This window comes from Monodelphis domestica, chromosome 1 (genome assembly GCF_027887165.1).
Source record: "Monodelphis domestica isolate mMonDom1 chromosome 1, mMonDom1.pri, whole genome shotgun sequence".
Lineage (NCBI taxonomy): Eukaryota > Metazoa > Chordata > Mammalia > Didelphimorphia > Didelphidae > Monodelphis > Monodelphis domestica.
Window position 1 is genome coordinate 400,383,466 of NC_077227.1, and position 26,649 is coordinate 400,410,114.

General features: G+C 42.8%; 1 protein-coding gene across 3 annotated transcripts in view; it reads right to left on the minus strand.

Annotated features, from left to right (window-relative positions):
* Positions 1-42: 42 nt before the first annotated feature.
* LPIN3 (lipin 3) overlaps positions 43-26,649 on the minus strand; it is a 48,771-nt gene continuing 22,164 nt past the window's right edge. The window contains exons 5-19 of one of the 3 annotated variants that reach the window (XM_007474331.3): positions 25,176-25,299; positions 24,735-24,825; positions 24,203-24,302; positions 22,296-22,438; positions 21,898-21,991; positions 10,454-10,523; positions 9,409-9,498; positions 9,216-9,268; positions 8,071-8,200; positions 6,976-7,124; positions 5,307-5,393; positions 3,515-3,667; positions 2,066-2,180; positions 1,875-1,978; positions 43-651 (exon numbers count right to left, since the gene is read on the minus strand). In XM_007474331.3, the coding sequence (XP_007474393.2) occupies positions 507-651; positions 1,875-1,978; positions 2,066-2,180; positions 3,515-3,667; positions 5,307-5,393; positions 6,976-7,124; positions 8,071-8,200; positions 9,216-9,268; positions 9,409-9,498; positions 10,454-10,523; positions 21,898-21,991; positions 22,296-22,438; positions 24,203-24,302; positions 24,735-24,825; positions 25,176-25,299 (1,648 nt within the window). In that variant the 3' untranslated portion in view covers positions 43-506. Of the gene's footprint in view, positions 652-1,874; positions 1,979-2,065; positions 2,181-3,514; positions 3,668-5,306; positions 5,394-6,975; positions 7,125-8,070; positions 8,204-9,215; positions 9,269-9,408; positions 9,499-10,453; positions 10,524-21,897; positions 21,992-22,295; positions 22,439-24,202; positions 24,303-24,734; positions 24,826-25,175; positions 25,300-26,649 lie in introns of all 3 variants that reach the window. The other 2 variants (XM_016428427.2, XR_008915223.1) reach the window with 2 other exon arrangements.

Below are 26,649 nucleotides of genomic sequence, written 5' to 3' on the forward strand. Positions count from 1 at the left end.
CAGACAAGCAGGTCAAGATGCAGAATAAATTGCAAGGGCAGGGAACTACACACTCTTGGTTTAATCTCTCCAGGGCAATAAGACTAAGGCCTCTTTCCACACTGGGCCCCCTTCCTCCTCCAGCTCTTGTGCTGTATTCCCGCATCCTATCCACTGGGGCAAGAGAAATGGCTACTCCAGCTGGCCAGGCAGCAGGGTCCCCCTCTGGCCTGCCCTAGAAGGAACCTCCAGGCCTGCGCTGCTCCCCGCCCCCTCTGCTGCTACTCTGCTCCGGGGCACACATTCCAATCCATCACAGCCCGTGCTGGGAGAAGGGCACACAGACCACACTGGGACTTCCATCCTGAATGAGGCCCTCATGCCACCCCGGGGAAGTAGAAGAGAAGATGGACTCACTCTTGCCCTCCTCAAGCCAAGGAAGTGTGTGTGTTGTGGGAGGAGAGGGGGAAGGGTGGGCACCGGGTGCCTGTGTGTGTGCACAGGGGCAGGATGGATGGCGAGAGGTTCTAATTGAGATCTGACAGGTTAATCTCAACCAAGGGTTGCCTCCAATAGCAGAATCCGCTGAACTCTGGATGGAGCAACTGTACGCTGGGCCCCGCGTTTGTAGGTGGAAACATGTGCTCCACGGTCTCTTGGAGATGCTCAAACCTAAGGGTGGAAAGGAGGACCAGAAGTGAGGCCTGGCCCCAGATCTAGGCCCATCCGCCACGACCTGGCTCCATCAGATCTTCTCTTATGGGCACAGGACGTGGGGCTTCCTTGGAAGAGGGAACTCGCTAATGAGGAAACTTCCTCTCCCCCTTTGGACTGGTACCTTCCCCATCTTTTGTAATCTGAGAGTTGACCAGAGCACTAAGAAGACACACAAGAGGACCTGGCCAACATTTGTGAGAGGTGGGACTTCCTGGCTTTGAACCCCACCCCACCCCTGGACTCCTCCTCACTTGCTTCTCAACTGAGATAAGAGCTGGCATTTACATGCACTTTACAGTTTGTGAAGCACTCGATACACATTCCTTTGGAATTCCTTAGGCTCAAGTAACCCACCTTGTTAACTCCAGGTCTTTTACAAAGTTGTTCCTCTCTATTTACCTAGGAAACCCAGGCTTCCCAGATAGGACAGGACTGAGTATCCTAAAAGGAGATAGGTAGACAGGAGGTCCTAGGTTCAAAATTGGCCTCAGATACTTCCTAGCTGGGTGACCCTGGGCAAGTCACTTAAGTCACATTGTCCAGCCTTTACCACTCTTCTGCCTTGGAACCAATACATGGTCTTAATTCTAAGAAGGAAGGTAAGGGTTTAAAAGAAAATAGTAGATAGGTAGTAGAGATGAAAAGCCTCAGGAGTCTGACCCTAGCCCAAACTAGTTTCTCCCCACTCCTTTTTTAAACCTGTTCTATTTTATCATAGGTGTTCTTATTCCTCAATGAAGGTTGAAGGTGGAGGTGATGGAGGAGATCAAAGGCAGCACCATAATAATAGCTATGCTAATTTTATAATTTAAAAATATTTTATATATTTCTATATATTTTATAATTATTTTTTTCATTTGATCCTTGCAACAACCCTGCAAGACAAGTGCTTTTATTACTCTCCTTTTACAGGTGAAGAAACTGAGTCAAATAGAGATTTTTTTTTTAAGTGACTTGCCCAGGGCTACCCAGCTAGTGTCTGAGACTGGATTAAACTCAGGCCTTCCTGACTCCAGGCCCAGTGTTCTATCCACAGCATCATCTAGCTTCCATAGTACAGTGTAAAGAACACTAAATTCCCCCCTCGGTGTGACCTGAAAAAGTTCTTCAACCTCCGTGTGCCTCAGTTTCTTCATCCATTAGACCAAGTTACCTTTGGCTTGGAGAGCGACACTTACGTGGTCTTGTGGTTCTTGACAAGTTCCTGAATGAGTTGTCCTTGGGGGTTGACGGTGAAGATTCTGCATTTGGGGACCCCTACATGAAGATAGGCACGGACGTCCTGGAGAAGAGCAGGGAGGAGATGGAGAGGTGGGAAGGGTGGACCTCCCTCAGCCCAGCCCAGGAGGCAGAGAGAGGGCACACTCACACTGCTACGGTTCCCAAAGCCAGCATAGAAGGGATTTCCCTCGTGCTTGAATAGGTGAAGGATGTCCCTCAAGCATGCAATCTTGAACACCTCAGGCTTCTTTTCCACCACCTCCCTGGAAAGGCCAATGGGTAGAGATAGTCACAGTAGCTGATTTTCAAATATACCATCCTCTCGGGGCAGAGCCAAGATGGCAGCTTAGTACAAATTCTCCCAAACCAAATATACCATCGCCTCATTTGGTCATAACTGCCCTGTGACATAGGTCCTAGAGGAGTTATTCCCCTCATTTTACAGAAATGGAAACTGTTGAAGAAAGGCTGAGGCTTCCTCTGCCTCCCAAAGGGAAGAGGTGAGAGCTGAATACAGGGCTACAGAGGAGATAAAGGTCTTCAGTCTTCACACAAGATGCTGAGGGAAAGTGCCCAGAAAGGTACATGATGCAATGGAGAGAAAGAGCTTGTGATATAGATTCAGGAGATCCAGGTTCAACTTCTAGCTGGTTACATGACAGTAGACAAGATGTCTCTTTTGGACACCGTTTTCTTACCTGAGAAACTGGGATAATATTTATACTATTTAAATGATAAAGAAAGTGCTCTGTAAACTTAAGTGAGAGTGGTAGTAATGATGGTATTTTTTAAAAACCCTTCCCTTCCATCTCAGAATCAATACCATGTATTGGTTCCAAGGCAGAAGAGCAGTAAGGGCTAAGTAATTGGGGTTAAGGGACTCACCCAGGGTCACACAGCTGGGAAGTATCTGAGGCCAGATTTGAACCCAGGACCTCTGGGTCTGTGTCTGGCTCTCAATCCAACTACCCCCCCCTAGTAATGATGGTATTGACTGAAAATGGAGAAAAGGAAGGGGACAGAGAACAACCAAAAGACTTTTGGATCCTTTTTCAGACAGTGAGAAACTTCCACATGGGTTCCATCACCCCCAGAGGTAACATTCTTACAGAAGCCTTGTCTTCATCTTCACCCCAAAGGCACTGAGAATCTCCTAATGAGTATCACTTTCTCAGCGAAAAGAACCACGCTCCAAGGTGCCATGGAGAAGGGGACCATTCAGTGCAGTTACTTTCTTTTTTTATTATTTTAACCCTTACCTTCCATCTTGGAATCAATATTATGTTTTGAGTGCAAGGCAGAAGAATGTTGAGGGCTAGGCAATTTGGGGGGGGGGGTGAAGTGACTTCCTCAGGGTCACACAATTAAGGAGTTCCTGAAACCATCGTTGAACCCAGGCCCTCCCAATTCTGGGCCTGGTTCTCAATCCACTGGACCATCTAGCCACCCCCTTCTCAATGCTGTTTCGAGCCATTCATATAAGTGTGGCACAATGCCTGGCAAATTGTAGGCCCTTAATAAATGCTTGCTGATTAATTCATTCCAGGGGCATCACAAACTCTAATGAAGCTGGGCAGGGAGAAGGGTGGCATTTTACCTGTGAAGGGCAGAGAAGAGGCTGCTGGGGGTCAAGAGGAGGGGGCCTCGGGGGAGAACACAGCCCTGGTCGCTCACCCACTTCAGGTATCTTTTAGTGATATCCGCCATGCCAATAGCTCGAGCCGAACAATAAAGGAACTTGTACCCATTTCTGCAGGAAAACCATAGAACCGTTATACATCTTCCCCTGAGAGCCACCAGAACCAAACCTCTTAGTTAACCCTGCCAAGAGAGCAGACACCAGACAGAAAGGGAAGTCTGCCCTGAGACAATAGCATGCAGGTATCTCTCTGCTCTCGGTGCTTTTCCACTCTCTAGAGAAACTATGGAAGTAGGAGATGCTCTGGACAGGGCTCCCCATATGTGGGATGTTGCCTTTGACCTCACCAATCTCATAATCCAGGGAAGAGGCCCAGACCAGAGGGAAAGGTCTGGAAGGCCTTGAGACACTCTGAACCTTCCTGACCGACCTTCCACTCTCCCCAAAGGACAGGCAAAGACTTTGGGCAGATGCCAACCTGTCACACGGGCCCCCCCCTCTTTTCACCTTGAAAGTAGGGATTGTCTGGTTTTATAATTTATGTTCCTAGCACTTCAAACAATATTTTGTACACCGCAAAGCACTTAATAAATGCTTTTTTTTCATTCACTCATTCATTCATTCATTCACACCCTGAGGAACCAGAACAAAAGCCTATGGAGAGGAAAAACAAAACGAAGCTCTGGCTTAGGCTACAGAATGATTTAGGGGATCTGCAACTATTTCTCCCAGAGAATGATGGCTGAGGAGATGCTGAAGCCAAGTCTTGAGTGCCATGAAGGCAAGATTGAGAGGAGCGACTGTCCTTGAGTTCATGATGCTCAGACCAAGATTAAATAGTTTCCCACCGTAGCAGAAGGGACTGAAGAAACTTAGACATAACAGAAACTCCAATACACATTTCCCAAGAATTTGTCTCTGAGTTTTAAAGAAGACTTTCAAAGCTTAAAGAAAAGAGGGAAGGACTAGATCTTGAGATCTCTTCTAATCTTCAAGTTTATACATTTCTTCTCTCCCTTGTGCGGAGCTACTTAAAATGGTGGTTATGGACCATGGAGGATTCCCAAGGGGCCTGGGGAACCCCATGGTCTGTTCCTTTGGCTGACCACAAGGAGGCAAGAGCACAGAGACCCTGTCTCAAAAGCTCCCTGTTACCCTGCCAGGCTCAAGTGGTCTCTCTCCGAAAGTGAGCCACCATGATGCCCCAGCTTCTTCTTGACCCTCAAGATTAGGGCTGAGCTACTTAGAAAAAAATACCAGGGGCAATTTCAGCCTCCACTGAATCGTGTCCTGCTTTTTTCTTAAGTGGCAGACACTGCCATCCTGTGGCAAACCTGGTCTGCTGCCTCCTTCTCTCTTCCCCCATCCCTACTCACCCTTCTAGCATTCCCTCCGTTAATCCTGCAGGGAAAGCAGGCCAAGTGTCAGACTGGAGCTGATGACTGGCACCGAGAGCATTCTTTCAAGTCCTCCAGAGACACCAGCCAGAGTGGGAGATGCTGAATTCAACAGCCCCTAAGGTACAGTCTGTGAGGTCCTGGTGCCATTCCAGCTTAAGGCTTTGGGGATGCTCCCTCTCCTCTCTCTTATAACTTTCTAGTTAAGGGACTGCCTAGGACAGAGCCTGCAAGCCCAGATGGTGAGCCTGGTGGGTCCTCATTCCTATGCAAGGAAGGGAAGCAATCCTGAATCTCTTCCCTCCCCAAGCAGGGATCCATCACAACAGCTCCAGCCTTCCTGAAGCACTCACAGGTGAATTTTGTGGTAAAGCCTGATGATGCCAGTGTGAGTCCAGTCCTTTCCCAGCTGGGGCAAAATATGACCCAAAGCATCCGACCTGGGAGAAAGAGACATCAGTCATGAACACAAATAAATTATTTGATTGCTATCGCCTGACCTAATACTTTCTTCACAAAAACTTCAAGAGGTAGTAGGTAAGAGTATGTATCTCCATTTTACAGATGAGTTAACTAAGGCTCACGAAGAAATGATTTGCTCATGGTCACAAAGTCAATAAGTGTCAGAGATGGAATTCCAACCCAGATTTCCCAACTCGGAGCCAGTATTCCCACTCCACCAGACTCTCTACAGGCTTCCAAAAATCCAATAGTGATCCTTAGATAGGAGTCCAGCTCCCAAATAGTATGATGAACAATAAATAAAAAAAGAATCATTAAGTGCTTATTATATGCCATGCACTGGACTAAGTGCTAAGGACACAAACACACACACAAAAAAACAAGGGAGACAAGAATGAACCCCAAAGTCAGGGTTCCCCAAATTGCAGCCTGAGGGCCAAATTCAGCCTATTGTCACTTGCTCTTTTATTTCCTAGAATGGATTTTTCTACATTTTAACATACAATAAAACTGAAATTTATAAAATTTTTAAATAATTTAAAATAATTTTAAAAATCAAGGCTTCTTGTTGGCTCTCCATGGATAGAGAGCCAGAACTGGAGATGGGAGGTCCTGGGTTCAAATATGACCTCCAATACTTTCTGGCTCTGTGATTGTGACTCAATCCCAATCACTTAGCCCTTACTGCTCTTCTGCCTGAGAATCAATACTTAGCATGGATTCTAAGATAGGAGGCAAAGGCTTGAAGAAAAAATAAAAATATCAAATAAAAGCAGGTCACAGTTTGCTGACCCATCCTTGGATAAGAGGCAGCTTACTGTGGCAGACCCATCACTAGACTAGGAGTTAGGGAGAACTGGACTCTCATTCTACCTCAGATATTTAATATTTGTGTGACCATGGGTAAGTCACTGAAATTCTCTGACTCTCAGCTTCCTTAACTATAAAATGGGGCCATAATAGAAGATCATAAGTGTTTAAAGTTTATAATATGAATGAGTTATTATTGAAACATCATCATCATCAACAACTTCCCTCCAAGAAGCTCTAGTCATCCATGTAGGGAAAAAATGGAGATGATTTTCATTGTTCATTCAGTTGTATCCTACTCTTTGTGATAGCTATCCATGAGGTTTTCTTAGCAAGGATGCTGGAGTAGTTTGCCATTTCCTTCTCCAGTGAATCTAGTGCATCCTTTTGTCAGAGATTAAATGACTTGCCTAGAGTCATACAATTAGTATCTGAGGCCAGATTTGAACTTAGATCTTCCTGCCTCTGGGCCCAGTGCTCTTAACCACTGAGCCACAACCACCTACTACAGTAGACAGACAATAATTGGTTTTTTTAAAGCATGACAGGACCCAGTCACCCCAGCCTGGTTACCCAGGTCCATGAAGTCCATATGACCTCCCTCACTCTCTCCTTGACAACTCAGAAATTTGGCAAAATTTGCAGAACTTGTAAAGCGTTGGATTTTTTGAAGGGCCCAATCCCCACCTCTGAAACCTACCCTTCTTACCTCCCACTCCTACCCCTCCTCTTTACTGCAATGTTTCTTACTTGGTGATGGTCCCGTCGATGTCTGAGACCACCACCTTGTCAGAACAATTCCACAGATAGATGGTGGCTTGGCAACGGCAGGTACCCTGGTACTGAGTAGTCACGCTAAACACCACATCATTGGATCCCTCCTTCAGGTTTAAATTCCGCTGGAGAGTTCAAGGGAACCAGAGGATAGTCAAAGGTAGCTCTAGCAAGTCCCAATCCCACTCCTGTTTGAGAGATCTAGCCTAGCTGGCTTCCTGCCTCCCTCTACCAGCCTGGACTATTGTCATAAATTCTCTTCCTCTCTTCTTTCTTTAATATGGTTTGAAATTGATGCTCTTTTAAAAGAGCATCACTGTTACTTCCTAATGACTCTCTACACTCCCAAAGAGAACTCTCCTGTGGGACAAAGTACAATTAAGCAAAATAAATCAATTTATTGGCTGTGCCTTCCTCTCTCCCCACCCATAGTCAACCAATGTTCTGATTAGAAGCATTCTCTTCCTTGTCAACCCTCAAAGGGTCTCTTCCTCCAACCCCCCTCGGAGCCTGGCAAAAATCAGTCCTAGCGAGATAAACTGATGCAGACCCAGCCAGCTGGAACTCCCCAATCCGAGCATTAGTCCCCTCTAAGTACTCTCTACCCTTCCCCACACCCATGCCAACACTGCACAGAATTACACATATCATTGAGTTTCTTTCAATAAGAATTGGATATAGTTTGATGGAGGCTGCAGGAAGTTTCTCCAACCAGTAGAATAGACATCCTTGTCCTTGTGGGGAGGTGGGGAAGGAATCCAGGGATAGCTGCTATAGATATGGAACCCCTCATATAACCAGCTCAGCTTGGCTTTATAAGGCAGACCCCAAGGGGATATCATACCATTGGCCATCCTAAGTGCTCATCTCATAAGGCAATATTATAGCTGAGCACAAAAGAAAGCAGTTAATGAAGCCCCAGAGCATATATTTTTAAGGCTATTCACGTCTGGACTTCCTCCTTCCCCTAACTCCTTAACTCTCTCCCATTCCTGAAGCATGGAAGCCTAAACCCCTTCTTGGACCCAGCCAAAGGCAAGAACAGCCCAACCCTCCAATGCCTGAACTTACAATCTGATCAGAAGAGAGACGAAGGGTCTTCTTGAAGTTAGGGACTGTAACTGGAGGTTGGACTGGAGGGGTACCAAAGTTCACGTCGGGGTCGAGGGGGTCCTCAATAGTAAAAGGACGTAGCATCGATCTGCTGAGGACCCAAATCTTTATAAAGACCCTTTCTCCTCCCCAGGTTTATTATAAGAAGAACCACTTCTACTCATCATATGACAATCTCGTAGAAAGTAAGTTCATCAGGTATCTGGGGAAACTCAACTGATCAGGTCTCCTGATCAATCCTCTCCTCCCTCTTCCATCTATATGGTTTCTACTTTATCATCAGACCTCCCCCCCAAAATGGCTCATCACTAAGAAACTCATTATCATACAGACTGCTCCTGCTTTGGTACCCACCCTCTCTAACTGCTCTTAACTGCCTCTGCCCCTCTGATTGGAGGGCTGGAGTGAAAAACAAAAAAAACTTCTCTCAAAGTTTTTTTTCTCTCAAGGCTTCCCTTTAAAGAAAGACCCAGGGAACAACTGGGTTAACAGTGGTAGAGCACCAGTACTAGAGTTGAGAGGCCCTGGGTTCAGATTTGGCCAGAGACACTTCCTAGCTGTCTGTCCTTGGGCAAGCCACTTAACCTTGACTTCCTAGCCCTTATCATTCTTCTCTGCCTTAGAATGGATACTTAGCATTGATCCTAAGACAGACAGTAAAGGTTATTTAAAAGGGAGGGGGGGGACTAGATGCCTAGCCAACTATTTCCCCTGCTAATTGGTTTCAACTTGTGGTTAATTCCTCCCACCCCATTATCCCTCCCCAGCTTTTCTGCTTCCTTTTCTGTGTGGTCTCCCCCATTAGACTGTAATCTCCTTGAGGGCAGGGATAATCCTTTTTTTTTATTTGTATCACCAGCAGTTAGTACTATGCATGACACATAGTAAGCATTTAATAAATGTGTAATGAATGTACCGTGTTGATCTGCATCAGATTTTTTTAAATGGAAGGAACACTGGGCTTGTAATCTTGAATTTGAGTCTTGCCTATGATGGCGATTAGCTGTCTAATAGTGAATAACCCACTTAACCTCTTAGGGTGCCCACAGACAACTCTTTAAGACTCTAATGCCCCTCTGTGGGGTCTGGCCAAGATAACTTACCCTGAAATGTAGGACAGTATACTTGATGGACTCATCTCCTCGTGGATTTCATCCTGCAGAGGAAGAGTTTTCCCACAAGTCCCTTCGTTAAGTGGGAAGGCCAATCCTACTTCACTTAGGTCTGAGTCCTTCTAAATGGACAAGTGGAGGCCAGGCCTTCAATCCCAAGGGCCTTCCAGAAGTCATCACCTACCTCAGGTATCCAGTCTTTTCGCCTCCAGGAAAACCACCAGCTGCTAGTCTTCTTGGGCATTTTCTCCTTCACCAGCATGTCAATAGTACTCTGAATGCCAGAGAAGATCAAAGTACACAGTGGGCAGGACATTCTCTAAGGGTCCTCAAGAACAATCTTCTCTGAGAACCCCCCCTCAAATAGCCTCCATCCAGTCTCTACTAGTGAACAATAATGAAAACCCTTTCTGGATGAGTTCTGAACCACCTTTTTGAGCTCTCAACAGAGATTACTTGATCAGGAGGGGCCTTGGGATTTACTCCACAGGGTACTGCTTATATTACTCATGACTGAAAGCCTGAGTGCTGACATTGCCGCTCCAACTTAGGGTACTAATTAACTATAGCTTTCATTGGTTCAGGCCTCTTGGTGGGTCAACCCCATCCCTCTCTCTAACAAAATATAAATAATATGGTAAATACTTGCTGAATAAATGAATGGAAAAAGAGAATTTAGGGGCCCTTCCTCCTACCCAATAGGCCTGATAATACCTTATAATACCAAGAGAAGTGGTACTTTAGGGGAGATGGCAGGGCTTTCTAGGGTTAGGGACTTCCTATACAAGGTCACTCAAGTGTCTGAGAGAAGGGAAAACACTAATTGCTATCCCTCCTTCTGTCCCAACTTCCATCCAAACTTCCCCAATAAAACTGTGGGTGACCACTAAAGTTCCTATCCTTGGCTCCCACAACAAGGCCATCTGGACCAGCCAGTGTTTTAAGTGTCTCTGTGAACAGTTTTCTAGGAAGTACCAAGGGAGAAGGGATAGTCACACACTGAGTCAGGAAGGAATAACTGAATTGGTTTTAAGGATTTGGAAACTTCTTGTTTCAGGATTCAAGCTTGGTCCTGGTTCAGAGCTCTATGGCTAATCCCATTGGAAGCCCAGAGTTTTGCAGTGGCATTTCCCACCAATCCTCCTTCGCTCTCTCTAAATTCTTTGCAGCAGCATCCAAACCCTTTCTATGACCAGAGCAGGAAAGATAGATGGAGAAGGAGTTCTGACCTTGGGCAAAGTCTTCTGAAAGGCCTGTAGGGACAGGATCATTGGGGCAGCTACAGCCCAGTTGTAATGCCTAGAAAGGTAAAGCAGGGATAAAAAGTAACTTCTGAGGAATAATAGCTAAAAAAGGAGGAACTTAGCTATTCATGGACCTGAGTTTAATGGCCCAAAACACAATGAGCAATGGAGTTAGAGTTTTCTGTCCAAAAAAGAACCCTGAGCTCCTATTCCTAGTTACTTTGATTAGATCCTAATGGCCTTGCCATATAATAATAATAACCCCTCCCTTGAAGTCCAACCAAATGTCTATGGTCTGTATGTGTGTGTGTGATACACTGCAGAAATTTTGTGTGCCTTGAGACTATTAGCTTTGAAGGCCTGGTAGGAACCCTAAAATGCTGGTGAACTGGGCTCTGATGATACCACTAATGAGATAAGCATTCCAGTCAGCATCATTGAAACTCCTCCCAAGAGACAAAGAAATAGATGGGACAATCAAACATTAGGTTGGTCCTCAAAACCATCATAACACAGAGAAGAGTGCAAGTGACTCCCCATGTTTTGGTATCTCAAAGGCAAGATATATTAGAACAAACCAGAAATATCAATACCCTACCAGATGGAAATGCTTCAGTACAATCGATGCTGAATGCTAAAATAGGCAAGACATGAACTACCCATGAAATGGTTTGGAAGCACTGACACTTTCATTATGCTCCAGAACTAAGTTCTCAACAAAATTGGAAGCAGATCTCAACAATTAAGGCAAGGGTCTCATACTTTTGTCAACTGTACTCTCAGTTCCAAGTACCATGGCAATGCATAGTTGACCAGGACAATCAAAAACAAACAAACATCATCCTTAGAGCCACATGAGATGAAATAAAAAATGAAATTAAAAGGCTACTAGAAATCTGAACAGGGAAAAGTTGAGGATCCTGGAGGTCTTAGAAAACTTTTATTTCTAATGCAAACTCCAGAAATCCTACCTCATAATGAAAAAGATGACAAAAACAGTACTGAGGTCTCTACTGACCTTGAAAAGGCGATGGTCATACTAGACTAGAACTCTGAAAGGTTCTTTTTGAGTTCGATGGCATGAATCCAACTAGTAGGCCAATTATGCCAAAACTGAGTAATAAAAAAGGCCAGTTTCTGCTATAGCCATTATGAACAAACATATTTCCCCATAGCATTTGACAGAGTATAAAAATCTTTTCAGAACCAGCAATCAGTGGTATATACAACAGTTGTTGCTATGGTAAGGACCATGGTAGAAAAGATAGAGCTATCAAGGAATTTTTTCCATCCACCCAAGACCACCATAGTAAAAGAAACTTGAGAAAACCATTGAAGATCTGTGGAAAGGCACTGAAAGATCTAACTGGTATGGACAGTAGAATACTTGAACATTATATTGCCCAGTGAAAGGCAACAATAACAGAACATAGAGAAATGAATGTAAAAAATAAAGCATATGAGAAATTCTAGATTACCCAATCAGCAACTGAGGGCACAAGATTAAGTGACAGAAGGCACCAAAGAAACACAAAGAACACATTTAATGGTTTGATATCAACCTAAATTTTTACTCCCGACACTTCAGAAATAAACCATAGGTGAGAAAGAACATCTAAAGAAGGATGTCAAAAAGTTTTTGTCATCTCTAGGATGGCAAGATGGGGAGTAAATAATGTCCCACTATTCCTTCCAGATGTACACAGAGGTTGGTCTTGATATAAAGTCTCAGTTAAGGAAGTAAGGCTGGAAAAAATAAGTGAACAGAAAACACAAAAAAGAAATTATGAAGTGATAAATGTTGAAGAAAATGTGGCAAAATTGGGACACTAATGCATTGCTAGTGAAGTTGTGAATTGATCCAGCCATTCTGGAAGGCAAATGAAACTATGCTCAAGGTCTATAGAACTGTGCATACTCTTTGATCCTGTAATACTACTACTGGGTTTGTATCCCAAAGAGATAATAAAAAAGGGAAGAGAACCTATTTGCACAAGAATATTTTTTTAAAACATTATTTTATTTGGTCATTTCCAAACATTATTCACTGGAAACAAAGATCATTTTCTTTTCCTCCCCGCCCCCCCCCCCCCTTTCCCTCTCCCCCAGTCGACGCACGATTCCACTGGTTATCACATGTGTTCTTGACTCGAACCCATTTCCCTGTTGTTGGTATTTGCATTAGTGTTCATTTAGAGTCTCTCCTCAGTCATATCCCCTCAACCCCTGTAGTCAAGCAGTTGCTTTTCATCGGTGTTTTTACTCCCACAGTTTATCCTCTGCTTGTGGATAGTATTTTTTAGATCCCTGCAGATTGTTTAGGGACATTGCATTGTCCCTAATGGAGAAGTCCATGACCTTTGATTGTACCACAGTGTATCAGTCTCTGTGTACAATGTTTTCCTGGTTCTGCTCCTTTCGCTCTGCATCACTTCCTGGAGGTTGTTCCAGTCTCCATGGAATTCCTCTACTTTATTATTCCTTTTAGCACAATAGTATTCCATCACCAACATATACCACAATTTGTTCAGCCATTCCCCAATTGATGGGCATTCCCTCGTTTTCCAATTTTTGGCCACCACAAAGAGTGCAGCTATGAATATTCTTGTACAAGTCTTTTTCCTTATTATCTCTTTGGGGTATAAACCCAGCAGTGCTACACCTGGATCAAAGGGCAGACAGTCTTTTATCACCCTTTGGGCATAGTTCCAAATTGCCCTCCAGAATGGCTGGATCAATTCACAACTCCACCAGCAATGAATTAATGTCCCCACTTTGCCACATCCCCTCCAGTATTCATTACTTTCCATAGCTGTCATGTTAGCCAGTCTGCTAGGTGTGAGGTGATACCTCAGAGTTGTTTTGATTTGCATCTCTCTGATTATAAGAGATGTAGAGCATTTTTTCATGTGCTTATTAATAGTTTTGATTTCTTTGGCTGAGAACTGCCTGTTCACGTCCCTTGCCCATTTGTCAATTGGAGAATGGCTTGATTTTTTGCACAAGAATATTTTTAGCAGTTCTTTTTTTTTGTGGTGGCAAAGAATTGAAAATTGAGGGGTTATCCATCAATTGAGGAATGGCTGAACAAATAGTGGTACACATTGGTGATGAAACACTATTGTGCTATAAGAAATGATAAGCAAGATGATTTCAGAAAAAGCTGGCAAGATCTCCAGGAACTGATGCAGAGGGAAATAAGCAGAACTGAGAGAACATTGTAAACAGTAACAGCAATATATGAGGATCAACTGTGAAAACTTGGCTACTCTCAGCAATGCAATGATCTGGGACAATACTGGAAGATTTATGACATAGAATGATATCCATATCCAGAGAAAGAACTGCTAGAGTCAGATGGATGTGGATCAAAGCATATTAATTTTCACATCAGTGAATTTAAAGTTTAATTTTGTGGTTTGGGTTTTGTATAAGTGAGCTCTTACAACAATGTCCATTATGCAAGTATGTTTTGCTAGAGAATAAAAATAAAAGAAAAACAAACAAACAAAAAAAAAAAGAAATGATATATCCAAGGATGTACAGAAGAGATCCAGAAGAAGAGGATAACTCTACAACATCTACAAGAAAAATCTTAAACAAAAATACCATCTTGCCACGAAATTTAGAATTCCTGGAAGAAATGAAATAAAAATTTAAAAATGGTATAATAAATTAAATAGCTCAAGAAGAAAGAATTGGAAGAATAAATAGCTCAGTGTTCAAGGAATGTGCTCTCTGAAAATTAGATCAAACAGAAATCAATGAATCTATGACAACAAGGAATATTGGAATTTGAACAAAAAGTCAGAGAGAGAATTCCCCTCCAAAGCTAAAAAAGTAGAACTAAAATATTTTATTAACCACTTGACATATATGAAAAATATCAAGCTATGGCTGCTCCTAGTAACCAATTAAACAGTTTTCCTCATAGAATCTTTCCCCAATGTTATCAAAATGTTATTTTGGCTCAAAGTGTTAAGATTCTTAACATTTGCCAAAAAAAAGATAAAGCTTGAAGACTCTGAGCTTGAGCCATAAGGTCACATGGAATCAATAGATAAAAGCAATTAATTTAAAGTAATTAACCACTTGTGATATTAATAAAACACAGAGTCCATAGCACTGTAGGATAGCTATGGAAAGTTCAATAACTGGGCCAGAAGGAGAAAGACTCTAAAAATGTCTGTTAAACTTCTATGACAAAGAGCTCAAAAACCTACAGAAACACTTTTAGAATAAGCAGACATCATTTCACCAAATAATCCTAAAGACTGAAGAGAGGCACATGGCTTTGGACTCATTCAGTTATTCTATCTACATGTGAAATAGTCCACAGAACATGAAACATAGAAGAATCATAGCAGGAAAGAAACTTGTCCCAGGATGGATTTGATCTGAACCCTGATAAAAAATCGAGAGGAATGAAATAGCAATGATATATTATATATAGTAACCAGCTGACATTGATTTAAGATTTGCAAAATGACTTTACATTCCTGATCTCTTTTGGGGCTTACCACAGCCTTGTTGGGTAAATGCTATAGGTATTATTATCTCCATTCTACACATGTGGAAAATGAGGTTTAGCAACTTGATCAGGACTCATACAACTAGGTACCACCTAAAGCAGGATTCAAATCCAGGTCTTTCTAAATCCAGTCCTCATTTTTGCTTTTTGTCATTCAAAGTCTTTGATAATCTGCCACTTCTCACCATTTCAATTTTCTTATTACCTTTCCATCCTTCTTTTCACTTCTTTTTAAAAATCTTTACCTCCCATCTTAGAATCACTACTGCATATTGGTTCCATGGCAGAAGAGTGGTAAGGGCTAGTCAATGGGGGGTCAAGTGACTCGCTCAGGGTCACACAGCTAGCAAGTGTCTGAGGCCAAATTTGAACCCAGGACTTCCCATTTCTAGGTCTGGCTCCAAATTCACTGAACCACCCAACTACCCCCTTCACTTATTCTTCCATCCAGTGACACTGACCTCCTTGCCCTTCCTAGAATAAGACACCCTATCTTTTGACTCTGGGCATTTTTTTCTAGTCATTCCTTATAACTCATCTCCATCTCCTGGTTTCCTTCAAGTATTAGCTAAAATATAAGGTACCTTTTCCAAACCTCCCTTAATTCTAGTATCTTCTTTCAGTTGATTCTTTCTTTAAAGAAAAAATCCTTACCTTAGGTCTTAGAATCAATACTAAATACTGATTCCAATGCAGAAGAGCAGTAAGGATTAGTGTGGGTTTTAAAATTAATATTCAATAACTAAGTATTATATTTTTTAAAGTTTATTAATAACAACTAGAGTAAAGCTACCTTAACAACCCAGCCCAATCGTGAGAGAAGAGAGGAAGTGGGAGGAGTTATAGAACTTATAAAACAATAACATGACCACACAAATATGGAGGCATGGGAGAGATTAAAGAGAATTTTGGGAAATACTAAGGGACTTCTGGGGGATGAAGTCCAAAGGTTCAAAATCTCCATTTATACACTAGACAGCTGGAGTTAAGCAACTTCCCCAAGGTCACACAGCTAGGAAGTGACTAAATTCACATTTGAACCCAGGACCTCCTGTCTCTAGTCCTAGCTCTCTATCTACTGAGCCACCCTGCTGCCCCTCAGTTGATTATTTCCAATGGGTCCAGACTACAGCTTGTTTATACATAGTTATTTCCACGTTGTCTCCTTTATTAGACTGAGCTCCTCAAGAACAGGGACTCTTTTTGCCTTTCTTTGTATCCACAGCCTTTAGGACCAAGTCTGGTACACGGTAGGTGCAGAACAAATGTTTTTTTGACTGTCTGATCACTGGGCTCCAAGAGCTATCTAATTGCTTACTCTTTCCTCTCAATCCAATTGCCTGTCCCTAACCAATACAATGGCAGGGAGTGGGATTAATGGCATGACCCTGAGATGCTATGCCTCCAGAAGAATCAGGTTCAACAGGGAAGCAGCTCAAGAAGTTCAGTGCCAAGCCTGCCAACTTCCTCTCCTCTGCAATTCCTGTCCTTGCCTGAGAGGACTTGGATATCCATGCAGATGCTTCCTCAGACCCCTTAAATCCAGCCACTCAGGGATGGTCACACAGCAGATCTCTCACCATTACCCTCAGGTGTTCCACTGCCCCAGCGAGAAGCGTTCATGTTGTCCCAGCTGACCCTAACTTCCTGTTTTTCCCTTTCCCTATCCTTCATTGCTCCCACACCTGCTCTCCTCCTCAAGACCTCTGATCCTCTACTCCTTAGTATTTTCTCAGGCTATTACTTCTACTTTGACTTCATTCTCCAGGCCTAATGGTCTTTTCAACTCTACACAAGTCCTCTGCTCTCAAGTTCTTTGCCCCCTCGTCTTATTGCTGCTCATTTCTTGCCAAACTTCAGCTCTGACTTAATTCCGCCATCCATTTCCTCTATTCTTACTTAGGACCTGCTAAATGAAATTGTGTCAACTGAGGACACTACAGATTCACCTTGTCTGACTTAAGCTGGGCCTTCTCACTGTAGCAAGGCAGTCTTCTTCTTCCTCTCTAATACACGCAAAGAAGCCATTCTAAACCTCTCCTTCCCCTAGCTCTCTCAGCTGAGAACATAGCCTCTTGCTTTACTGGCTAGAATTGGGCTCTATTGGATGAACTACTCCTTCCACTCCTTAACTTGTCCCATTCTCTCCTTTCCCCAGATTGACTAATCAGTGCCCTTTCCCCTTGGCAAGACCAGCCCTTCCAAATGGGCATCCATCTTCCCATCCTCTCTAGCAGATGGTGTCCTTTGTCTCTCAGATCTTCAACTTCTCTATCTTTTGGTCCCTTTTCAAACCTGCCCAAATCTCTCTTAATCCTTAAAAAAATCTTCATTAGACATTACATCCATACCATTGTCCTATATCTCTTCTTTGGCATCTGTTTCCTTGAAAAGGCTGTCTGCACTTACTGCCACTGCTTCCTCTCTTCTCATTCACTCCTTAACCCTTTGAAGTCTGACTTTTGATCTCATTACTCTCTCCAAAGTGACCAGTGGCCTCTTTTTTTTGTTTTAAACCCTCACCTTCCATCTTGGAATCAATACTCTGTATTGGTTCCAAGGCAGAAGAGTGGTAAGGGCTAGGCAATGGAGGTCAAGTGACTTCCCCAGGGTCACACAGCTAGGAAGTTTCTGAAGCCAGATTTGAACCTACAACCTCCTGTCTCTAGGCCTGGTGCTCAATCCCCCCCCCATCCCCGTGGCCTATTAATTGCTAAATCTGATGACTTTTTTTTCCAGTCCTCATTCTACTTTATTACATGTGACATTAATGACCACTTTTCCTTCCTGGATAATCTTTGGTTTATGTGAAGAATTGAAAGAAGGCCAGTTTGACTGGATGGCAGAAAGAAGAGTCATGTTGACCAAGGGTGGAGAGATAAGTTGGAGGCCAGGTTGTAAGAGGCTATCTCTCACTTTTTCTCCTACCTGGTTATTTTTCTTAAATATACTTTGTTTTATTGATGTGAGTTTTTCTGTTTACATTATAAATATTTCTAGATTATTCTTCTTTCCCGAGAGGTCTCTTCTAACAAAGTTATACAGTTAAGTTAAATAATAGTGATCTCATCTGAAAGTTCATACAACATTTCACATCTGTAGCATCCCCTACCTCTTAATTAAAAAAAATTAACAGAAATCTCTTTTCTCTTGCTCCTAGCATGCATCCCACTAAAAAAGGGAGAAAAAAACAACTTTTCTGGAACAAATATGCCTAGTCAAGTAAAACGAATTTCTACCATTAACTATGTATACCCATGACACATATACATATATATGTATTTATGTGTATCTCTCTATACATATATGTATATATAATTCTGTACCCTAAAATCCATCACCTCATTGTCATGGATAGCATGTTTCACCATTAGTCCTCTAGCATCATGAGGGGTCATTGTATTAATCATTGGTCTTATCACAGGTCCACTTCTCTGTTTCTCCCTTCATGACACCTCTAAAATCCACCTCATTCTCTCCACTCACCCAGCCTCCCTAGTTCAGGCTCTCCCTACCTCTCTGAATCAGCTTCCCAGTTCTTCCCTTTGTTTTGAAAGGCCCTGATCATACCACTCCATCCTGCCTACTGCTGTTAAGGTTGGATCTGACTATATGGCTCCAGTGGCTTCCTATCGCCCACATATTTTGCTTTTAGAGCCCTATCCAATCTGGTCCCATACCTCATTGGACAGTATTCCTTCTATTGCCACTGTAATCTCCCCCCCTCTGGTCCTCTCCCATCTCCATGCCTTTATACTGGCCATCCCACATGCTCTCTCTCCTCACCCTTAGGATCATCTTCTATACAAAGCCTTTTTTTATCCTCCCAATTGCTAGGATTTCCTCCCAGGCCCCTAATGTAAACATACTACCTTGTATTTAATTTTTTTCTTATTTGTATTTCTTCATAAATATATGCACACATATACATCTGTCTATATATGCCTATACATGTACTTATGTATATTTGATCTCCCACTACATTGTAAGCGCCACTTGAGGAAGGATTGCTTCGTTCTTTGTATTGGAATCCCCAATGGTGATCCATTTGTAGGCACAAAACACTCACTGACTGACTGATTCTGATTCTGAGTGGAGAGAGCAGAGACTGTCAGTTTCAGGAAGACTAGATTCAGAATCCTACCTCAGACATGTACGAGCTTTATGACCCTAGATGATCACTTAGTTTCCTTAAAAATGGGGATAAAAATACTCACTGCAGAGGGTTATTGTGAGGATCAAATGAGATAATATATGTAAAGGACTCAGAAAACCTTTTGTTGCTGTTCAGTCGTGTCAGATTCTTTGTGACCCCATTTGGGTCCCATTCTTGGCAACCACTAGACTGGTTTGCCATTTTCTTTTCTAGCTCATTTTACAGATGGGGAAACTGAGGCAAAAGAGAGTTAAGTGACTTTCACAAGGTTACACAGCTAGTTTGTGTCGAAGGTCACATTTGAACTCAGGTCTTCTGATTCCAGGCCTGGTGCTCTATTCACTGTGCCACCTAGCTTCCCCAACCCTAGGAAGTAGATGCTATTTTTAATCTCCATTTTACAGATGAAGACATTAAGGCAGATGGAGGTTAACTGACTTCCCCAGGGTTTCATTTTTAGCAAGTGCCTGAGGTGGGATTTGAATTCTATTTTTCTGACTCCAGGCCCAGAGCTCTATCCACCTCCATTGCCCTTTAAAACACCTTAAAGCACTATATGAATGTCCGTTATTATTATTATTTGTTAGTGGTTCATATTTTTAAGGTTTTTAGCTTAATTAAAAAAACTTTTAACATTTATAAGTATTATCCATCCCCATTTTATATCTGAAAAAGTTGAGGCTCAGAAAGGCTAAATGATATTTTCCTAGGGTTACACAGCTAGTAAGTATTAAGAATTGGGACTGGAACACTGTTCTCCTGCTTCTAAAGGCAGCTTGCAGGGCTCAGGGACTCTGGGGAGCTCCAAGAATTCAGGCAGCCAGGTCCTGGGGGGAGCTATTTAGGGTGAGTTGGCATCTCTCATGCTCAGGATTTCCTTGTGTGTTTCAGTTTATGGGGTCTCAGGGATTGTTTGGAACCAAGTAAGAATTTCACATATAAAATACAGAGTGTGAACAGCAGATGTGGATATAACTTAGCTGAACAGTGATGGAAAGGATACCCTAGCCAGCCCTGGCAAAGAGAATAACCATAGATACTCAGAATCAAAGTTTTAGATCAGTGTAGACACTATGCCACCCTCCTTTGCATGGATGAAGAGAAAATATGAGTGTAGAATATTACATAGACTATCAGACACAGCTGATATTTTGGTTGATTTTGCTGATTTTTCTCCTCTCTTCTACAAAGGATATATGGCTGGGTTGGGGAAAGTGGAGCAATGTATTTAGAAATGAATATTATAAAAAAAGGAAGATATAAAGAAAAATATGATAACAAAGTAAAAATATATATTATAAAAGGGATCTGGGAGATCCTTCTCACAGGCCCACCTTTCATGACAGGCCCCTATCCTGGTTTCCTTGGCCAGGCTGCATCTGTCTTTTTGATGGAATCGACCACTAAATTTCCAGGAGTTTTTTGGCCTTTGCATATTTTCTTTTCTTTTTTTTTTTTAAACCCTTACCTTCCGTCTTGGAGTCAATACTGTGTATTGGCTCCAAGGCAGAAGAGTGGTAAGGGCTAGGCAATGGGGGTCAAGTGACTTGCCCAGGGTCACACAGCTGGGAAGTGTCTGAGGTCAGATTTGAACCTAGGACTTCCTGTCTCTAGGCTTGGCTCTCAATCCACTGAGCTACCCAGCTTCTCCCTGCATATTTTCTTAATCAAAGAACTGATGCTCTTTTTTTTTTGTGGTGGCAAAGAATTGGAAATTGAAGGGATGTCCATCAAAGCCAAGGGGATGGCTGAACAAATTGTGGTATTTAATGGTGATGGAATACTATTGAGCCTTAAGAAATGATGAGCAAGATGATTTCAGAAAGAGTTGGAAAGACCTTCATGAACTGATGCAGAGTGCAATAAACAGAACCTGGACAACATTGTACACAGTAACAGCAGTGCTGTGGAAAAACAGAATGTGATAGACTTTGCTACTAACAACAATATAAAGATCCACAGCAATTTTGAGGGACTTATGAAAAAGAATGCTATCCACCCTCAGAGAAAGAACTATTGGAGTTGGAATGCAAGTGAAAACATATGATTTATCACTTATTTATTGGGGTATATGCTTTGGGGTTTTGGTTCTGTAAGATTTATAGCTTTTATACAGGGTATATATCTGATAAATCCACTCCTACCCAACAGAGGTTTCCCTTGGGAAATTGGTGGTGGGGTTGGGGTGAGAGGGAATAAGCATGTATAGTGTGTGCACCCCACACAATGCTAAGCACCCTACAAATATTATCTCATCTGATCCTCACAATAATCCTGCAAGGTAGGTGCTGTTATTATCCTCATTTTACAGAATAGAAAAGTAAGACAATCAGGATTTAAGTGACTTGCCCAGGATCACATAGCTAGTAACTATCCGAAGTCACATTTGAACTCAGATCTTTCCAACTCCAAGTCCTGCCCTCTATCTGCCGAGTCACCCAGCTGGCTCTGAGTGGAGAGGGCTCTGAGATATGCTTATCCCCAGAGGCAAGGTCTGAACTGCTCAGAGAGAAGGTTGAGGATATTTAGCAGGAGTGTTCTATGTGCCTAGGCATGGCATCCCCTACACTTTCTGCCGGGCAGAGGTGAGACAAGGTGGTTTAAGGGCAAATCAAGTGTGTGGTTCAGACTCAGAACAATAGCCATCTTCCTGATCTGGGCTCCTAGAAGGATGGAAAACATTTCTGCCCTTTGGAAGACAAATACCTCCTACCTTGACCCTTGTCCTCCAGGGAGACTTACTTATCTCCAATTTTCACCACAAGTCTGGGATCCTGCAGGATTCCTGGGTCATTAACGAAATCCTGGTAGGAGATGGTGTATTTGGAAAACCTCTCTATAGGCAAGAGGAGGCAAGCAAGAGAAGGAGAACAAAAACAGATATGAGAGACCAAGGGACGGACGAGGGGACTGGAGAGGAGGACAAAGAGACCAAAGGCCACTTCTTCCTTGGGGGGCTCAGCTGGCTGGGAGATGAGGGCAAGCTTTGGTATACTAATGACCAGACTGAATAATGCCTGCCACAGACTTTCTTCACATCAGTTGCAGGTTCCCTTCCCTGCCCCCCACCTCTGCCTTGAGAAGAAGGTTCCCTGGATTCATCTTCTTTGCTCCCCATGAAAGACTACCATTGGACCCACCTGTTGAGACGCTCTGGTTTTCATTCAATCCACCACATAGAGAGAGCGTAATGTTAGTCTTCTGTTCTGGGACCAGGCACTTGGGATCAATGGTCTCTGAGCAGGTGGACTCATTACAGAATTTGTCATTACACCTAGAACAACTGAGTCAGGAGGAAGAAGCAGTGATGACTTACTGAAGAAGCTGGGGATGAACTTGCTGCTACCATAATAGAACTATGCTGACTTTCCCAGAAATCCACTCCTCTCACAGGGTTAATCAAAGGGAATGGGTGCCCCTTTACTGAAAACGTCTTTCTTCTTTTTTCCAAACTAAACTTTATTTTATTTTTTAAACAACCAATATCCACTTTATCTCTCTTCCATCTTTTCCCCTCACTATTAAGAGACAAACTTGGCCTTGAATACTTCCTAGCTGTGTGACCCTGGGCAAGTCACTTAACCTGCTTGCTTCAGTTTCCTCAACTGTAAAATGGGGATTATAATAGCACCTACCTCCCAGGGCTGTTGTGAGGATCAAGTGAGACAATATTGATAAAGTGCTTAGCACCCTGCCTGGCACATAAGCAGATACTTAAAAAGTACTTATTTCTTTCATTCCTTCTTTCCCTGTTACAAATATACATGGTTGGGCAAAATAAACTTCCCCATTAGCCATGTCTCTCCCCATCCCATCCCCAAATAACTCAGTCTTCACTCTGTGTCCATCACCTCTCTATCCAGAAGTGAGTAGCAGGTTTCATCATAAATCCTTTGGAATTAGGGTTGGTCCTTTCTTAGGCAAGAGTTTCTAAATTTTCCAAAGCTGTTTGTCTCTATAATATTATTATTATTGTATAAATTATTCTACTGGCTCTGCCTATTTCATTTTTTATTAGTTCATACAAGTCTTCCTAGGTTTCTCTGAAATCATCCCCTTCTTCATTTCTTACAGTATAACAGTATTCCAACACATTCATATTCCTTAACTTGCTCAGCCATCCTCAATTTCAATTTTTTGCCACTACAAAAAGAAAGTTGCTATAAAAATTGTGTGCATGAGTCCCTTTTGTCTTTCTTTGATCTCTTTGGAGTAGAGGCCCAGTAGTGGCCTCAATGGGTCAGACACAGTTTAATAGCTTTTTGGACATAGTTTAAAGGCAGCTTTCCCATGAGCTCCCTCTTCCTTTACTCTAGTAGGAATCCAGGCACCCTTAGCCTGCTCTCCACTCTGAGGAATGAGTCCTTGAAACTTTAGGCAGGATCAGAAAAAGACCCAAATAAACTTACTTATCCAGTGCCATACTGACCAAACAACCAAAAGATTACTTTATAGAACTGGGAGGGGGGATAGCAAAATTAAACTGGGGGAATCTCAAGGGAAATAATTTTTTTTAAGTAGGGAGAGAAGGAGCCTAGCAGTATCAAATCTCAAACTATATATACAACAAAGCTGTAATAAGTCAACATGATTTGTGCTGGTTAGGAAATAAAGGGACCATGGGATAGATTAGGTATCCAGCATACATAAGCAAATGGGAATAATAGCCTACAGAAGAGGGAAGTAAGCAGAATAAATTACAGAAAAACATTATCAAAATAACTTAGAAAGATTTAAAAACTCTTGACTTATGCCATGATTCCAGAGAACTGATGATGAAACATGCTACTCATCTCCTGACAGAGAGGTGATGGACAAAAGGATGACATTTGGGGGGGGGGAATTTGTGGGAATTAGTTTTTGGAATGTGGAAATTAGTTTGGCTTGATTCTGCATTATTGTTACAAGAATTCTCTTGTTCTTTTCTTCCAGTGAGGGAGGGTGGGAGAAGAAAGTGAGAGAGAAAATAGATTTTTTTATTAATTGAAAAATAAATTAAAATTTTAAAAAAGCCCTACAAAAGAGAGAATGACAAGAATTCCACTACCTTGGGGGGAAGTAAAGGGCAGTACTACTTGAATTAAGGGAAGGCAAGTCTTCAAGGTAGATATCTTTGGGTCCCATGAGATAGCTTCTCTTTGTTACACCTGGGTACAGAGGAAAGGAATTTCAGGCTAGGTAGTATCAGTGTGGACATGAGAGAGCAGATCCTATGGCATTAGGCAAATTCAGGACCTTAAAAATATTATCTGGGCTGATCCTGACCTGGGGAAGACATCACTCTGCTTCCTCTCCCACACCTCCTATCTGTCCACATTCCCTTGCTTTCGGTTCTCTGCCCAAAGGGATAAGAGCCTCCCTGAACCATCTGCCTGCCAGTTGGCATTACATAGTCAGATAAGGAGTACACCTGAGTGCTCTCAGCTTTATTCTCCTTACCAAGTAGCGCAATGTGTATTTGTGGCAATTGGAACACCTCTGTTATGTTTGAAAGACAGGTACGCTTTGGGGTGTTGGCATGTAAAAGGAGCCAATAATGGCATGAGCGTAATGTAACAAAGAGTCAGAGTCTGCCCTACTGGGTACATCATGATTTGGCTGGTCCCAAAGATAAGGAGCGGCTTTGAAATTCTCTTCCTTCTTCATGTCAGAAGTCTCAGCTTCCTCCACCTTCAGACAAACAGACAAGGAGAAGAGATTAGGTCAACAGGATCTAAGGAGCCCTGGAGGTCTTGGAGATCCTACCCCTGCCCCAGGGAGTTGATGGGGGGTAAGGAGGGAAGAGGGGAACTGGGCCCACAGGCCATCGTATTGAGTTCAGGGATTGTGTTGTCCATCCCCAAGGCTGGGACACCTCTGGGAGACAGTGACTTGGATAAGGGATCTCTCTAATGGTCCCCAAAGGAAGCCCCGCATGCTCACTCTGTGGCCTTGGGGAGAGACAGCTGTCTGGAGAGAAACCTCTCCGTGTCTCTTTCTCCCCAAACAGAGCGGACAAAGGCAAGCTCCCACTTGCTGACCTGAATCGGCTTCCTGAAGCAGCACTGCTTATGGCATTTAGCCTTCTTGGAGTCAAAGTCTTTCTCCATCTCAGAATCACTCTTGAAGTTTGTTAGATATTCTGAAGAGGAACTGAAAGTATATCTGCCAATAAAAGGTTTATTTTCTTTTTGCTAAGCTCATCTCCTTTCTCTGCTGCTTACCTGTGGCCTGTACTGGCTCAGCTCTCACCCCAGTGCAGTCTAGGCTGGTAGTTGCCACAGCCCAGCACTGAACTTTCCTTTGGAGGTGGTCTTCATGCACGCTACGTCCCTCCTCCTTTCCTACAGCTACCTGAAAAGCAGTCCCCACTGAGTGACTGACCACGAGCCTGCCCAATGATGCATTCTTGGACCTCTCCTTCCACTGGCTTTCCCCAACTGAAGAAAGATGGATTTTGAAACTGTCTATGGACATCATCCTTAAATTGAAACCTAGTAAGACAGGGAAACAGTCATCATACAGGAGAGAGAAAGGAGAGGTCATGCTCCCACCACCCACAGAGCAAGGGAAGGCCAAATGCCTGGGTCTCCTAGAAGACAAAAACATTAAAAAGAAGCCCACCCCTAGAAGTCAGAAGAGGACCAGAAGCATCTCCTGTATACCTACTGCCACATGGGTCCTGTACCTCCCCAGGGCCCCAAGAGAGCAAGGCCTCAGGTTGATTGGGAGTCCCTAAAAACCTGGGGATTTGAGAGAGCAGTTTTCAAAGCAGAAAAAATGTTGGGCTCTTTGACAATGCTGAAATGGATATCTTTTGCTCTTCAAAAAGTAAGAAAGAAAACCAAGCACATGGTCTTTCTTGACCCATCCCAACTGCTGGTGCCTTCCCTCCCAAACAATCTTGTACAGTAACTATGATAACAAAGCTAACACATATATAGTGCTTCAAGGTTTGCAAAGCACTTTACATATATTATTTCATTTGATCTTCACAACCCTGTTTAAGAGATACTATCATTATTCCCATTTTGTGGATGTGGGAACTGAGACAGGCAGAAATGAAGGGATTTATCTGGGTTCACATAATTAGTTTCAGACAGGAGTCAAATTCAAGTCTTCTTGACTTCAATTCTAGCTTCCTTATATTTAACAAATTTATGCAGATTTGCATTTCTTTTCTTTTCTTTATGTCATATATGATTTAGATATTGTTGTCTCCCGCATTGGAATATAAACTCCTTTAAGTAACAACTGTTTCATTCTTTGTTTCTTATATCACAAGGCCTAGCATACTTCCTGACTCATAGCAAATACTTAATAGATCCCTGCTGATTGACTGAGTGATCAAGGGGTTTCCAGGGCTCTGGCATTAGCCACATCATCCCTGGATATTTGGGGAGCCCAGAGTCTGAAGAAATGGACTGTAGGATAGTCCTGCTACTGACTGCCTATGTGACTTTGGGAATGTCATTTCTCCTTAACTACATCTTAATTTCCTCATTTGCAAAATGA